The following is a 17,558-nucleotide window of genomic DNA, read 5'->3' as shown; positions in this document are numbered from 1 at the left end:
ACTGTTAGTGTTCTAGTTGTTCTTTAGAACACTCTGGGACATTCTGTCATTGGGCTACAGTTGGGCTACATCTGGCTGATATTTGGGCTACATTTGGGCTCTTTTGTCTCTGGTGGCCATCTTGGGAGACTGCATATCAGAATTTTTTTAATGAAATATAAGAGGATTTGAGAAGTCACTCAAAATGTGCCCTAATTTTTCTTTCTTCAGCAATAATCATAATTTCTATGGCAAAATGAACCCCCTCATTTTGTTCCTTTGCAAATTAAATATTTTAAGTGTTAACACTTTGTTCCAATCAAGATTACTTCAGGTGTGCCATACTTTTGTCATAAGTAAGACTGTTAGCGCTCTAGTTGTTCTTTAGGACACTCTGGGACATTCTGTCATTGGGCTATAGTTGGGCTACATCTGGCTGATATTTGGGCTACATTTGGTTTTTTTTTTGTCTCTGGTGGCCACCTTTGGGCTACATTGGGCTACATTTGGCTACATTTGGGCTCTAACATATATATAGCCCAATGTAGCCCAATATATATTTTTTAAGTTAATTTTCGGAAAAACCACTGGAGCATATATCTTGAGACATAGCAAAGGCACATCGGGGTACCAGTCCCTACAATTTTGCCAAGTTTGGTGGAAATCCATTCAGCCGTTCGGGCTCAAAGTGAGTCCAACCGCCCTATGGAAAACTCAATGTTAAAAGCACGTTTTCGGACCCCCCTTTTTTCTCGGCCCCTGCTTGACGAAACCCCCCCAAACTTTCAGGGGACGCTCAGAAACAAAATGTGCCATTTTCCTGAAAATTTCAGCCAATTCCGTCCATCAACGCCAAAGTTATTCAACATAGAATTTTCAGAAATCCCTATTAAAAAAAATCCTAACTATATATACCTACTGGCGACCGCCAGTAGGTAAGATATATATATATATATATATATATATATATATATATACATACACACATCATCTCAGAGCACATAAATCTGCACTGCCCCTTGTACAATTCTTCAAACAGCGCTATTTATTCATTTATTTATTTACTTACAAGCAGTGCAACTCAGGCTTATAAACCCATTGCCCCTCCCATGAACTGATGTCACCCAGTTAGAGTACTCCACTGGAGCTGTGCTTTTAGCAAAGCGGGGACAAAGAAGCAGAGAGGAGATTGCCCACAATGCACAGGCTAGAAACAACTGGACACTTGGCTCCATCAGATCGTCTAATGGTACCCCTCCGCTAGTCACGGGGTCCTCTCTCAAGATTCCGTGTGCAAACAAGAATTCAGAACGCGTTTCAAAAAACAAAGTAAACAGTCTCATGTTGGTCCAATGTTGGCCAAGATGACTTTGAATACATCTGCAAAAAATATATTGCCTTGTGTTGCTGGAATGCCTTAAAGTGTGGCTCACTGGTTAGAGGCGGCAGACCCGAGAGCAGAGGACGGCCCGGGACCAGGGTTCGATTCCCGGCCCGGCAGGTTTCTGGACCAGGGTCAGCGGACTCGATAATTCTCTCACCTCGGTGCCCACTCTGATCAGCGATCACACTCGGCAACTCTGGGCATTAGCTTGCCTCATCTTCACTAACGGCCCCACAAGACCGCCGGGGATGCCTGGTCTCACCCTGGAGATACCCATTAAGGGACCTTCTCTAAGGGAAGCCAGGAAGGGTTTCGCAGCGGTCGAAGCGCCTTGGGACCCTCTGGGTAAGTAGTGCGCTATATAAATGCCTATACATACATACATACATACACAACACCCAAATAGGGAAAAGTCTACAAAAGGGGGTGGAGCATTATCTTTGGGACCAGTAGACATGGGGCTGAAGCTAATTGACAACATAGGAACCAGATTTACTTAGAAAAAGCACATTTATAAGCCTTTCGGACAAGTTGTATGGAGACTGAGATTTGATAGCGGGACTAAATAAGGATGGACTTTGTATCAAGCAATCTTGGCGTATTGTAAAAACTCTGCTATATACACTAGGATGGAACTTTTGCTCAAACTGAGGATGGAATCACAAATTAAATAAAATTGCAATGACATGTAGTGAAGCAGATTTTGCCCCACAGTAATGACATAAGGGGGTACGTTTGTAAATCATGAAGGTTTATAAGAAATTAGTAATGTTCAAATAAAATAAAATCTGTTAATTGTCAGTCAATATTACCTGAATCAGGCATATTAGAAGGTATTTCAGTCAGTTCAAATCAGCAATTTCAAAAGAAGTATTCACGGATAAAATATGCAAATGTTTTGTTTCCCTTAAAGGAAACACGCTAATACTAAGTTAAGGTTGCAGCAAGCCAGAGAACTCAGAAACAGCAGGTGGCAGTCAAAACAGCCTAAAATAAGAATCAGATGAAGATTCTGATTAGAACAAGAAGTATCTCGAGAAGGAAAAGATGGACATAGGCAGGAACTATAACTAACTAACATGCTTCACACAGTTAAAACATGCAGTCACATCCAACTGATGCCTCTTGCAGGTTTCCATCGAGCAAGACCAATCAAAACCCAGTCCTCCTTCTGCACTTGGCTTCAGCCTCCTTCTCATGGATAATACAATGTCAGTTTCTTGCATCATTGCGACCTTCACGACATCTCACTAAGGAGTATTCGCCTCCTCTCCTCCCACCCTAGGCAGGTGGTGGGAATCATCTAATCAAATTAATGGCTAGACTACGACCTTCAAAGTGTAAGCTAATAAAGCATAACATTCCTAACTGAGAACGTTGACTCTTGTGCCTGAAACTGAAAATGTGTTACTGTGCACAGCAAGCAGAAATACAACATTCATTTCAAAATAGAGTCATGCACATGGGCCCACTCATGTCAACTTTAAAATGCCAATAGAAAAATAAATATTATAAAACATCTAATTTTCAAAGTAAAATGATGTATGCACACACATTTGCAAGGATGTAACAGGTTGCAGGTTAGAATATTATTAAATAAAAATAAATGAAGGTGACTGTGTCAGCAAAGTGTCACTTCACGCTTGTCTTTAGGTATTTTCTTTAATCACTCACCTTTGAACCCAGTTTCCGTTTCTTGAAGTACACCAAAGCTGTCAGCATCATTAATTTAGCACACAAAGCTTCTTATCTATCCATACCCACCCGCATGGCATAGTTCGCACTGGAGGGATACATTATCCCAACATGCTGTAACGGGGAGCGAGCATCTATTCATTTACTTTTTATAATTACATTTTCTTCAGCAGAAGCTTGTGGAGGCAGGAGGAACGATCATTCCTGGGCCATATTTGTTTGCATTTAATTGGGATCCTATAGTTCAGACCATGAAGTGCAGTCTGCTTTATCAGAACCTTCTGCCGTGAGAGATATAATTGAATAATGCTGTGGATGTTTATGGTAAAATTGTGGTTGTGCTCCACACTATTGCAGTGCAAACATTGACTTGCAGATATATTGTAATCATAATGTTGAATCCCAAAATATTGCCACAGCAGAGCAAAGCATAAAAAATCTGCACTTACCTGACAACATTTTAGGAGTTGATATTCTGGTCACAATGTATCTGTGGGTCAATATGTCAAGTGGCCTGTTGTGAGATTTAACCAAATCTGTGTGTCGATGCTCATACCTAGGGAACGTGGCTGTTTATAAACTATTCCATCTGGAGAGAGGAATGCTTCCAAATTCTTTTAGGGTGACATCTTTTAGTGACACCCTGGATTCAGTTGGGTGTCACTGGTTAACACAGTCCTTTCTCAAAGCTCTTCTAATGTGGGCGACCCAAGAGAGTCTTGTTGTGTATGCGTTTGTCTTACCTTTGTTTGGCGATCTTGTGATTGTGTTCAAAGCTGTGCTTACATTGAGCCAGGGGTTTCAGGTGCTCAGCACCGGCACTTAATTATCAACACCAGCACTTTTCATGAACAGATGTTTTGGTTGGTACGTGGAGATTAAGTGATGTGCCCAAAATCACAGGGTGTTGAGCTGACGCTGATACTTGAGCCTGGTTCAACAGCTCTCAAGTCAGCACCTTTGGCCATTATGCCACACCATCTCCTCACTTTCATGGTTAGTATTTGGTTTTGTTATAGGCGGTGCTGACAGGTGAAATCAGCTAGTGCAAGCTGCCTGCAGACGAGAGCCCCGGCACTTAGGTTTTTACAAATGAACCACTGGTCCAAAGTTAACGATGTTCTTCCTCCTGCAGGTATAAACGAATGCCAGGCCAACAATGGCGGCTGCTCACACATATGCAAAGACTTGAAGCTTGGGTATGAATGCGAATGTCCATCGGGGTACAAGCTGCTGGACAAGAAGACGTGTGGAGGTAATTTGCATGTTTCTCCGCCATGTTTGATTGGTTCTATGCAGGTCACAGGTTCTCTGGTGCTTCTCTGTGGTTTGATGCAAAGTTTGATGCACTGATGACCTTTGCACCTTCCTTTCAGACATCGATGAATGTGAGAACCCCGATGCCTGCAGCCAAATCTGCATCAACTACAAGGGCGACTACAAGTGCGAATGCTACGAGGGCTACGAGATGGACAGCCACTCCAAGAACTGCAAGGCTGTGGGTAAGATGCTACCTACTACTACGGGTGTACTGCCAACCAGTATGTAAACCCCCTCATATGGTTGTAAAAGAAGATGGAGTATTATGCTGTCGTTGCTTAGTATACGTAAGATCATTATTACTATGAGTAAAAAATGTTGTTGCGTAGCCAATTTCCACCTTTACGTATGACGGCGTTTGATAATGGTGCATATTAGTTTAGAGATGTGCTTATAGATTTTGTGAAAGTTCTCTTCACCACCTCCAGATCTTACAAAAAGATGAGTATGGTCAATTGCTACTTTTTATGGAGAGGATAGCAAGGACTGGTTCACGAGTTGCAAAAATAATGAGGGGCATCAAAAGTAGACTTTGCACAGAACACCAGTGTCCATGATTTGCCAATGAAGGGTTTTCGTTGAGGATATGTGGCTTTTCATGAAGTCTTGTATGTTGTAAGTATCCTTTATAGATGTGAGAAACTGGATCTTCTCATCTACTGCCAAAATCTTCAAGCATAACATCTAGATACCTATGTGTACATCCAAGTGTTGATGTGGAAAGTCCGACTGTGTCTTGTTATTAGAAATCAGGGATTCATCCCTTAGCTTTCTGACGACCCCCCTCCTCCCCCCCCCCCCCTTCTCAACACTTCACCCGAGATGCCCCCTGGTGAGTTGAGCGCTATATTACTTTTTTTAACGTAAAATAACACTTCTCTGTCACACTTGGAGTGCATGCGCTGCGCCCCTGAAGGGTCTTGTACTGCATGTTCCATTGCAGTGACCCCCACATTCATTTTCATGGCGCGGGTGCTTTAAAGTGCTTTAACTCTGCTGTCAAGTTCCATTAGGGTCTAACAACCGTGTTCTTTTCCAGTGAAAGGAGCCTATTGACAGCTTTGCCACTGGCTAATATTGTTGTATTAAAAAAGCAAATCAGCAACAGGAGCAAAATTGTCTCCAAGTAGCTCTCGGGCGCTCCATAAAAATGGTAATGTTTAGAATTCATAAACGCCTCACTAGCTATTCCTCAGCTGATTTCAATTTTTATTGAATTGGGGCACTAGGGAGGCAGAATAGATAAACTTGTATCCCCTCCCACTAGCATCCTCATGTGTATATACTATGCCCCCCCTCCCCCCGATTCAAGGTACCAGTAACACAGCATGTTGTCTGTAGGGTGCGTGTTCACCCTGTGGGGCGAACGTGCTGACTAACAGACAGAGGACTGAGTCGACCTGCTGAAATCCTGCTGTGGAAGTTTTGAATCACAGACCACTAGATCCCAGACAAGTGACAGTCCTGTCAACTACAAACACCTTGTAGGTAGCAGCCCATTCTGTAATATTTTTAGTAGGTGCATATTTCTGGTCCACAAATATCCCGATCTTCTGTTATGCTGCCCCAAGAGAGTTCCCTACACTGGTGAATGCAGAAGGGAAATTGAGATTCATTATTTTCCCCAAATGTTCCCATAATGCAACATTTGTATGTTCTGTGGCATATGAAGTTGGACTCTAACCCATTTAAAAAAAGATTTTTTTTCACTTTTGGACCTCTGATTTCTGGACTTCCGCTGTGGCATACGACTCCCTGCTGGAGTTTCATCCTCTGTACGCTCTCTACTTAAATAGTTTGGAGCTGTAATCATCAGGGTCAACTTTTTAATCAGGTTAGTTGCTGTGCTGCTGCAATAAGTGGCTAAGTGCAGTGTGGTATCTTCAACTTCTCAATCCCCCCCTCCGGCACCCCCCCCCCCCCCCCGCCGGCGGCTCTGCATGTAATGGAACTGCTTGCGGTGACATCATTTAGAATGTCACCGTGACCAGTGTTCCAAGGCGAGCGCCGTGGGGACAGAGTGAAGCCGTCACCTGTTGCGGCTGCTGCGGTGGCTGGGGTCGTTGCCTTTCTCTTTATGATTCAGCAGGAATAAATACTTGATTGACCCAGTTCTACCCGTGTCTGTATTTGATCACCATCACCACACTAGCGACGAGGGTCAACCAGGGACAGCGACCGCAACACGCTTGTGAGATCAAGAAGCACAGTGAAGAGAATTAAAAGGAAGTCCGGAGGCAGTCAGAAGGAAAAGTGTACTGCAAGCGACTTGTGGAATAGAGCGGCGGTGAGTCATCAGCTGAAAGTGAAACGTGTGAGAGGCATCAGCTGTGACCATCGGAAAAGCGGAAGAAGCGTGGTTTACGTGAAGTGTCAGCAGTTTGTGAGTCGTCCTGCTCAATTACCGGCATGCAAAGAGCAGGCTGAGTGTGAAGTTGTGGCGGATCTCACATAAGAGTTGGGGACCGGCGGAGGAGTGAAGGAAAGTTAGCTGTGCTCTCTGTGAAGAGTATTGACTGCGAGAAAAGGGAATAGGAGGCGGTGCGGAATGCCAGAAGTGTCTGTGGAGCGCAAAGTGGCCAACGCGTATAACCTGCAGGTGGGGTGCTGACGGAGCGTGGCTGCGTGACTGGACACCAGCGGTGAGTCGCAGCGTGACTATCAGGCGGGGCGGCTGCCACTGCTGGACCACGTCAGAGAGTGGAGAAACGGGCTCTTTCTGGGTTTTTGGTATAATGCTCTGACTGAGGTAAGCTGACTTTGAGGTGACTGCTGACTAGAACAGCGCGTGACAGAGCCTTGCGGCTAAGATTCCTGAGAACAGTAGTGAGCTCCAGGCGTCACATCTTAGTTGTAATACATCCTCAGTAAAATCCTCACCTCCGTGCAGATTGTTGACTGACATGCGCTTTCCCTGCGATCTTCCTGTCATCTGTTCCACAGGGAAATAGACTCTGTTGGACCAGCCCTACTGCTTTGTGAGGAAAGAAAGTGAAGAGGGTTGGCCGTCTATTGACTGGTGACGCCCTGCACATGAATGACAACAGACCAGTTATTTCAAGTACAAAATTCACCTCAGTGGGAGCTGACTTTGGTGCCACAGTGCCACCCAGTGATTCAAAAAGTTTTTGCCCACACCGCCAGTAGTGTTACAGTGCCAGCTTATTCAGACTATTCATTGTGATCTGTACATGTATAACACTCTGTTTCGGTTACCGGTTTAATTACACTTCCTCACACCTCCTTTAACCCCAAAGTACACGTATTCTACTGTGTTTTTAGGGAGGGGCCCCTGGGACAGAGAAAATATGCAGAGTGTAACACCTCCACCCTTCTTCCTAACTAACCCAGGGGATTCTGCAATACAATGGAAAAAGTGAAAAAAGTGTTTTTAAATTATGCTACTGTGTGTGGCCCAAATCTTGGGTTAGAAAGAAAAGTAGCCCTTTTGGCATACTACCTAGGAGCAGAGGGGGAAGAAGTTTTGGATCACCTCCCAGACCTAGTGGCGCAGGAAGCAAGGGGTCTGAATGAGCTGGAAGTCAGCCTGAAGAAATAAAATTTGCACTACCTCCCCAAGACAAGCACAATAATACCATTTTGGGAAAGGAGTACATAAGGAAGGGGAATCTATTGAAGATTTTGTGTCTGATTTAAGAAAGCTAGCTGTGACTTGCAAGTTTGGTGGTGCAAGTGAGGAGAGGATCGGGGACCAGTTTGTGCTAGCGTGTAGGATGGAACGAGTACGCGAAGAGTTGTGGTTGAAAGATGACCCACCTCTGAGGGAGGTCTTAATAGTTGCAAAACAGGTAGAACACATGCTGCAGTGTGTCAGTGAAATCAAACAGGACAGTGGTGAGAAAAGAAGCGAAGACAAACCCAAAGTAAGCGAAGTCGTGACTGAATGTGAGGCTGTGTCTGTGATCAAAGGCCAGAAAATAGTTGGTAAAGAGCAGAAAGAGAACAAAATGGGATGGTCATTCAAGGGTGCCTGTTATAGATGTGGGAAGCAAGGGCACATGGCCAATGACAAGGAGTGTCCTGCCCTCAAGTTCACATGCAACAAGTGCGGAAAAAAAGGTCATTTCAGGCAATACTGCAGGAGTGGACAGGGATTTAGTAGGCGGAGCAGGGATAGGACAAACACAGTATGCAACGAAATAGTGGTGCAAGTAAGTGAAGGTCAGATCTGCGGTCCCAAGGACACTATATGTGATGAAATAGTCGTGCAAGTTGGTGAAGGTCAGGTCTGCAGTCCTAAAGACACAATTAAAGTAAAAGGTACGGAATTAGAGGTATTGTTTGATTCCTGTTCAAGAATAACAATCATCAGTGCAAAGGAATTTTCACGGGTGTCCAAGGGGAGGATTAGTTTGAGAAGGATGGATGTAAGGCCTGGGGGGTATGCAGGTCATCCCATCTCTATGAAGGGTTATTTCTGGGACACTATTGAATACAGGGACAGGACAACAGTGTCCAAGGTTTATGTGTCTACTGTTGGTGATAACATTTTGGGTTGGCAGGCACAGAAGGAGTTGGGGGTCTATCTCAATCCCAATAGTAATCCCCAAATCTTAATATAAGAAGTGCAAGAGTCAAAGGAAGATTTGTTGACAGAGTTCAAAGGGGTATTTAGGGAAGAACTTGGGTGTTTGAAGAATTACTGCCACAAAATCAAACTGAAAGAAAACGCAAAGCCTGTAGTAGCCAAAGTAAGGAAGCTACCCATTGCCATCCAAGAAGCGGTGAAGACTGAACTCGAGAAACTGTGCAAAGCAGGAGTCATCCAACCGGTGGAAGCGACAGAATGGCTGGCACCAATCGTGGCCGCCCAGAAAAAGGATGGGTCGGCTGTGCATTGATCTGAGGGCTTTAAACAAAGAGGTCGTAGTCAACCGTTTCCCACTGCCCAACATCACCCAGATGATGAGCATGCTAGAGGGCGCAAGAGTATTCTCCACACTTGACCTTACCTCAGCTTATTTTCAGATCAAGCTGCACGAGGAGTCGCAAGAACTCACAGCGTTTGTGACGCCCATGTGCGCGTTCAAGAGGATGCCCTTCGGTCTGGTATGAGCGGCAGCTGTGTTCCAGAGACTCATGGGCAACATCTTGAGAGACATTCCTGGTGTCCTATGCTACCAGGATGATGTGCTAGTATTTGCAAAAGACCATGAGGAACATGACAAGAGACTGAGACAAGTGCTGGACAGAGAGAAAAGTGTGTATTCGGCTGCAGGGAACTGAATTTTTTGGGACATAAGGTAACAGCAGAAGGAATCCGTGCGAAAGCTGAGCTCCAGAACACCATCATGAACTTGGTGCCCCCGAAGAGTAAGGACGAAATCAAGTCCTTCATGGGTATGCTGGAGTTCTACAGCAAATTCATACAGAATTTTGCAGGAAGGACATATGCTATGCGACAGTTGATGAAAAAGGACACAGTGTTCAGCTGGAGGGATGAATGTCAAAGAGAGTTTAAGGACGTGAAGAATGCACTCGCAGAAGCAACCAGCCTCAAGTCTTTCATACCCAATCGTGCGACTGTAGTCACCACCGACGCAAGCGCAAAGGGGCTAGGGCCGGTCCTCACCCAAGTAAGCACAGACGGAGAAGAAACGATAGCCTTCGCCTCAAGATCCTTACAGAAGTCAGAGAGCAATTACTCTGTGATTCAAAAAGAGGCCTTCGCAGTATTCTGGGCATTGGGCAAATTCAGGGACTCTCTGTGGGGCACCAAGTTCATTCTTCGTACGGACCACAAGCCTTTGGTAGAAGTTTATGGAAAAAAGGGCTTTGGATGCGATCTCTAGCAGGATCAGACATTGGGTTGTTGGCCTCCAGGAATACACATTCTGCGTTGAGTATGTCCCTGGAACACGCAATTTTGCAGCAGATTGTTTGTCACGGTTGGTGGAAGAAAATGACGTGAATGAAACGCAAGACGTGGTGGAAGATGAAATTGAAGACTATCAAAAAGAAAATGTGTGTGCAATGGGTGAAGAAACATGGAAAGGAGCACTAAAGAAAGACGAAGTCTTAGATGAGGTGTGGAAAAGAGTAAAACACAGATGGAAAGCTGAAGATAAATGGGACGACGCTCTACAGCCATTCTGGAGTGTCAAAGATGAGCTGTCCGTAGTCGACAAATGTCTGTTCAGGGGAACAAGGTTGATACCTCCCGCGGCAGTGAGAGAAAACCAGGTGGATATGGCTCACGATGGCCACCTGGGCATCACCAAGACCAAGCAAAGGTTGAGAGAAGACTACTGGTGGCCGAACATGGACCTTACCATTGAAAGGAAAGTGAGAGACTGTATTCCGTGTAGCATCAGTGACAAAGTGCTGAAACAACTGACGCCCCCAATGGTGTGCAGGCCACCACCATCAGGACCTTGGGAACAGTTGGCGTTGGACATAGTTGGCCCACTGACGGGAGAAGTGCGTACGCCGTACATTCTGGTGCTCATGGATCTGTACTCCAGGTGGCCGGAATTAAAGTTTGTAGGTGAAATCACGACGAAGGCCGTCATTGAGTTCCTTCAAGGCTTATTCATTAGAGAGGGATTACCCAGCAGTCTACTCACAGACAATGGGGTGCAACTGTGCTTGAAAGAGATGGAAGACTTCCTTGAGGAGAGGGGAATCGCACATAAACGTTGCGCTCTGTATCAGCCTGAGACCAATGGCAATGTCGAGCGCTTCAACAAGACTCTCAAAGAGAGCATTCAGTTGGCCAGGACCAGCGGCTTGAACTGGAAGGAAGAAATATGGAGGCGGATACAAGCGTACAGGTTCACTCCGCACCAAACGACGGGAGTCACCCCATTTGAGTTGCTCCGAGCAAGAATACCCAACACCAAACTATCACCGGGCTGGATGGGTTGGCACAAGGGATGGTTGGATCACTCCAAAGAAGCAAAGGAGTTAGAGAGACAGAGGGAAGCAATGGTTGAGAGAAAAGAAAGGTTCGACAGGCTCCACTCTACACAGGAAGCTGGGTTTAAAGTAGGGGATGACATTAAGATCAGGACACCCACTGGCAGGGCAAGTTGGTCTGGATACAGTAGGCCCACAAAGATCACTAAATTGTTTAGGAATGCCGTCAAGACCCGGGAAGGAAAGATCTGGAACCTGGGAAGAGTAGTGAGATATCAACCCCCCGGGCAAGAGTCCTGTAGAGAAAATGGGTGTGAAGGCAATTCTGTGGGGAGTATGGGTCCCCCTCCCAGGGAACAGTGGACGGTCCCTCACCCGGTTGGAGGGACAAGCCGGAGAGTAACCAGACCACCCAGACATTTGGAGCAGTATGTGATGATGTAATTTCTGTTGTACATTCAACTTCTGAAGGTACGTTTCTTATGCCTCATTCAGTAGGGAAGGGGGATGTGTGGTATATTCCACTCCTTTTCCCCCCCCGGCAGCTCTGCATGTAATGGAACTGCTCGCGGTGACATCATTTAGAATGTCACCGTGACCAGTGTTCCAAGGCGAGCGCCGTGCGGACAGAGTGAAGCCGTCACCTGTTGTGGCTGCTGCGGTGGCTGGGGTCGTTGCCTTTCTCTTTATGATTCAGCAGGAATAAATACTTGATTGACTCAGTTCTACTCGTGTCTGTATTTGATGACCATCACCACATGCAGGTTGAATGTGAAAACGTGTGCACATCTGTGTGGGTGTACACGTACAGGCTGAGTAAGGAAGACTGCTGGCCAACGCGGCTTGCTTTTCACAGTGTAGTATAAGTGTAACTTGTGCTTTACGGTATCTCCAGATTGGCTTATTATACAAAGGCCAGAGTTGCTGCTTTGTATATAAATTGTTTGACCCAGGATCAGAAAATAAAGTTTGTTTGGACATATTTGGATTCCTAAATACATTGAAAAAAGCTGAGGGAGGTCTTAATAGTTGCAAAACAGGTAGAACACATGCTGCAGTGTGTCAGTGAAATCAAACAGGACAGTGGTGAGAAAAGAAGCGAAGACAAACCCAAAGTAAGCGAAGTCGTGACTGAATGTGAGGCTGTGTCTGTGATCAAAGGCCAGAAAATAGTTGGTAAAGAGCAGAAAGAGAACAAAATGGGATGGTCATTCAAGGGTGCCTGTTATAGATGTGGGAAGCAAGGGCACATGGCCAATGACAAGGAGTGTCCTGCCCTCAAGTTCACATGCAACAAGTGCAGAAAAAAAGGTAATTTCAGGCAATACTGCAGGAGTGGACAGGGATTTAGTAGGCGGAGCAGGGATAGGACAAACACAGTATGCGACGAAATAGTGGTGCAAGTAAGTGAAGGTCAGATCTGCGGTCCCAAGGACACTATATGTGATGAAATAGTCGTGCAAGTTGGTGAAGGTCAGGTCTGCAGTCCTAAAGACACAATTAAAGTAAAAGGTACGGAATTAGAGGTATTGTTTGATTCCTGTTCAAGAATAACAATCATCAGTGCAAAGGAATTTTCACGGGTGTCCAAGGGGAGGATTAGTTTGAGAAGGATGGATGTAAGGCCTGGGGGGTATGCAGGTCACCCCATCTCTATGAAGGGTTATTTCTGGGACACTATTGAATACAGGGACAGGACAACAGTGTCCAAGGTTTATGTGTCTACTGTTGGTGATAACATTTTGGGTTGGCAGGCACAGAAGGAGTTGGGGGTCTATCTCAATCCCAATAGTAATCCCCAAATCTTAATATAAGAAGTGCAAGAGTCAAAGGAAGATTTGGTGACAGAGTTCAAAGGGGTATTTAGGGAAGAACTTGGGTGTTTGAAGAATTACTGCCACAAAATCAAACTGAAAGAAAACGCAAAGCCTGTAGTAGCCAAAGTAAGGAAGCTACCCATTGCCATCCAAGAAGCGGTGAAGACTGAACTCGAGAAACTGTGCAAAGCAGGAGTCATCCAACCGGTGGAAGCGACAGAATGGCTGGCACCAATCGTGGCCGCCCAGAAAAAGGATGGGTCGGCTGTGCATTGATCTGAGGGCTTTAAACAAAGAGGTCGTAGTCAACCGTTTCCCACTGCCCAACATCACCCAGATGATGAGCATGCTAGAGGGCGCAAGAGTATTCTCCACACTTGACCTTACCTCAGCTTATTTTCAGATCAAGCTGCACGAGGAGTCGCAAGAACTCACAGCGTTTGTGACGCCCATGGGCGCGTTCAAGAGGATGCCCTTCGGTCTGGTATGAGCGGCAGCTGTGTTCCAGAGACTCATGGGCAACATCTTGAGAGACATTCCTGGTGTCCTATGCTACCAGGATGATGTGCTAGTATTTGCAAAAGACCATGAGGAACATGACAAGAGACTGAGACAAGTGCTGGACAGAGAGAAAAGTGTGTATTCGGCTGCAGGGAACTGAATTTTTTGGGACATAAGGTAACAGCAGAAGGAATCCGTGCGAAAGCTGAGCTCCAGAACACCATCATGAACTTGGTGCCCCCGAAGAGTAAGGATGAAATCAAGTCCTTCATGGGTATGCTGGAGTTCTACAGCAAATTCATACAGAATTTTGCAGGAAGGACATATGCTATGCAACAGTTGATGAAAAAGGACACAGTGTTCAGCTGGAGGGATGAATGTCAAAGAGAGTTTAAGGACGTGAAGAATGCACTCGCAGAAGCAACCAGCCTCAAGTCTTTCATACCCAATCGTGCGACTGTAGTCACCACCGACGCAAGCGCAAAGGGGCTAGGGCCGGTCCTCACCCAAGTAAGCACAGACGGAGAAGAAACGATAGCCTTCGCCTCAAGATCCTTACAGAAGTCAGAGAGCAATTACTCTGTGATTCAAAAAGAGGCCTTCGCAGTATTCTGGGCATTGGGCAAATTCAGGGACTCTCTGTGGGGCACCAAGTTCATTCTTCGTACGGACCACAAGCCTTTGGTAGAAGTTTATGGAAAAAAGGGCTTGGATGCGATCTCTAGCAGGATCAGACATTGGGTTGTTGGCCTCCAGGAATACACATTCTGCGTTGAGTATGTCCCTGGAACACGCAATTTTGCAGCAGATTGTTTGTCACGGTTGGTGGAAGAAAATGACGTGAATGAAACGCAAGACGTGGTGGAAGATGAAATTGAAGACTATCAAAAAGAAAATGTGTGTGCAATAGGTGAAGAAACATGGAAAGGAGCACTAAAGAAAGACGAAGTCTTAGATGAGGTGTGGAAAAGAGTAAAACACAGATGGAAAGCTGAAGATAAATGGGACGACGCTCTACAGCCATTCTGGAGTGTCAAAGATGAGCTGTCCGTAGTCGACAAATGTCTGTTCAGGGGAACAAGGTTGATACCTCCCGCGGCAGTGAGAGAAAACCAGGTGGATATGGCTCACGATGGCCACCAGGGCATCACCAAGACCAAGCAAAGGTTGAGAGAAGACTACTGGTGGCCGAACATGGACCTTACCATTGAAAGGAAAGTGAGAGACTGTATTCCGTGTAGCATCAGTGACAAAGTGCTGAAACAACTGACGCCCCCAATGGTGTGCAGGCCACCACCATCAGGACCTTGGGAAGAGTTGGCGTTGGACATAGTTGGCCCACTGACGGGAGAAGTGCGTACGCCGTACATTCTGGTGCTCATGGATCTGTACTCCAGGTGGCCGGAATTAAAGTTTGTAGGTGAAATCACGACAAAGGCCGTCATTGAGTTCCTTCAAGGCTTATTCATTAGAGAGGGATTACCCAGCAGTCTACTCACAGACAATGGGGTGCAACTGTGCTTGAAAGAGATGGAAGACTTCCTTGAGGAGAGGGGAATCGCACATAAACGTTGCGCTCTGTATCAGCCTGAGACCAATGGCAATGTCGAGCGCTTCAACAAGACTCTCAAAGAGAGCATTCAGTTGGCCAGGACCAGCGGCTTGAACTGGAAGGAAGAAGTATGGAGGCGGATACAAGCGTACAGGTTCACTCCGCACCAAACGACGGGAGTCACCCCATTTGAGTTGCTCCGAGCAAGAATACCCAACACCAAACTATCACCGGGCTGGATGGGTTGGCACAAGGGATGGTTGGATCACTCCAAAGAAGCAAAGGAGTTAGAGAGACAGAGGGAAGCAATGGTTGAGAGAAAAGAAAGGTTCGACAGGCTCCACTCTACACAGGAAGCTGGGTTTAAAGTAGGGGATGACATTAAGATCAGGACACCCACTGGCAGGGCAAGTTGGTCTGGATACAGTAGGCCCACAAAGATCACTAAATTGTTTAGGAATGCCGTCAAGACCCGGGAAGGAAAGATCTGGAACCTGGGAAGAGTAGTGAGATATCAACCCCCCGGGCAAGAGTCCTGTAGAGAAAGTGGGTGTGAAGGCAATTCTGTGGGGAGTATGGGTCCCCCTCCCAGGGAACAGTGGACGGTCCCTCACCCGGTTGGAGGGACAAGCCGGAGAGTAACCAGACCACCCAGACATTTGGAGCAGTATGTGATGATGTAATTTCTGTTGTACATTCAACTTCTGAAGGTACGTTTCTTATGCCTCATTCCGTAGGGAAGGGGGATGTGTGGTATATTCCACTCCTTTTCCCCCCCGGCAGCTCTGCATGTAATGGAACTGCTCGCGGTGACATCATTTAGAATGTCACCGTGACCAGTGTTCCAAGGCGAGCGCCGTGCGGACAGAGTGAAGCCGTCACCTGTTGTGGCTGCTGCGGTGGCTGGGGTCGTTGCCTTTCTCTTTATGATTCAGCAGGAATAAATACTTGATTGACTCAGTTCTACTCGTGTCTGTATTTGATGACCATCACCACATGCAGGTTGAATGTGAAAACGTGTGCACATCTGTGTGGGTGTACACGTACAGGCTGAGTAAGGAAGACTGCTGGCCAACGCGGCTTGCTTTTCACAGTGTAGTATAAGTGTAACTTGTGCTTTACGGTATCTCCAGATTGGCTTATTATACAAAGGCCAGAGTTGCTGCTTTGTATATAAATTGTTTGACCCAGGATCAGAAAATAAAGTTTGTTTGGACATATTTGGATTCCTAAATACATTGAAAAAAGCTGTTTAAATGTTAGATTAGGTGTGGACGGTAGCGTAGCCAGTGTGTCATGGGCCCTAGTGCAAGTCAGAACAAGCTTTGGAAATGCAGTAGGTCTCGCATTTGTTGGAGTTGAGGCTATTGGCATTGTAAATGGCAATGTTTTTAACTTATGTGTTATGGAGTGTATGTATATGACGTGCTGTGGAATTATGTAGGTTGGATTGGATTAGTTGTGTTATTGAGTGGAGTAGTTTTGTTATTGGAATTATGTGGCATGATGTGCTGTGAAATTATATTATATTGACTAAACTGGTTATTAACCCCTCCCATGCTCGTGACAGAACCGTTCTGTCACGAGCCTCGGGTGGGCTGTGCTGGTGACGGAACGGTTCCGTCACGGCCCTCTCGCCGCGCCTGCGCAGCACGAATTCCACTCCTGCGCTAACGTTCTCTAGCGCGGGTGGGGCCGTGACGGAAACGTTCCATCACAAGCACAGCTCACCCGCGTGCCGTGACGGAGCGGTTCCGTCACGAGCGCGGGACCGCCACGCGGCCCCCCTCACCCCCTTAGCACTGCAGCGGAATAACCACCGCAGTGAAGGGGTTAATGGAGTGGGATTGTGTGTTTTGGAGTATAATTATGTGGAATGGTATTTTGTGTTGTGGAGTGATATGTAGTGTAGTTTAATGATGTGGTGTGCTGTTTAGAGCTGCCTTTAATGGCACAAAAACACCTATAAATAATCCTTTTAAAATTACATAATATATTATGTAAACGGGTAAACATTAGCGCACTTGGCAAAGATACGCCCTCCCTACCTTAATATTACAAAGAACTCTGTTGTGTGTCTTTTTCTGTAGAACTTTGTACAGCATGCTCATTACTTAGCGAGTCATGGGGTGAAGCTGCAAGCGTGTGTATTTTTTGCCAGGTAGATATGAAATAATATTAGGAAGTTACATTGTTGACTCTTAATCAATGGGCATTAAGTGACCTAAACCTGTAGTCCACTAAACTAAGCACTGGTTTAGTTTTGGCAAAAATACAAGTAGAAAACTGTGAATATTGAATGATAGTTGTTTCCTGACATACTATCTTGTGTGTAGCACTCAGTTAAATAACTGCCACAGCATAACAAGCAGTGCATATGCTCCTAATCGAATTAGGTAAACTCCACAACATTAATGAGAAATAAGCTGGC

General features: G+C 45.8%; 1 protein-coding gene across 1 annotated transcript in view; it reads left to right on the top strand.

Moving 5' to 3' along the window:
- The window catches only part of LRP8 (LDL receptor related protein 8), a 1,071,653-nt gene that overhangs the window by 830,223 nt on the left and 223,872 nt on the right, over nucleotides 1-17,558 (top strand). The window contains exons 8-9 of the mRNA XM_086952473.1: nucleotides 4,194-4,313; nucleotides 4,435-4,560. Of these exons, the coding sequence (XP_086808599.1) occupies nucleotides 4,194-4,313; nucleotides 4,435-4,560 (246 nt within the window). The remainder of the gene's footprint in view (nucleotides 1-4,193; nucleotides 4,314-4,434; nucleotides 4,561-17,558) is intronic.

Source organism: Lissotriton vulgaris, chromosome 1_1 (genome assembly GCF_964263255.1).
Source record: "Lissotriton vulgaris chromosome 1_1, aLisVul1.2, whole genome shotgun sequence".
NCBI classification, from domain to species: Eukaryota; Metazoa; Chordata; class Amphibia; order Caudata; family Salamandridae; genus Lissotriton; species Lissotriton vulgaris.
Note: the sequence above shows the minus strand (reverse complement) of the source record. Positions and strands in the feature narration are given on the sequence as shown.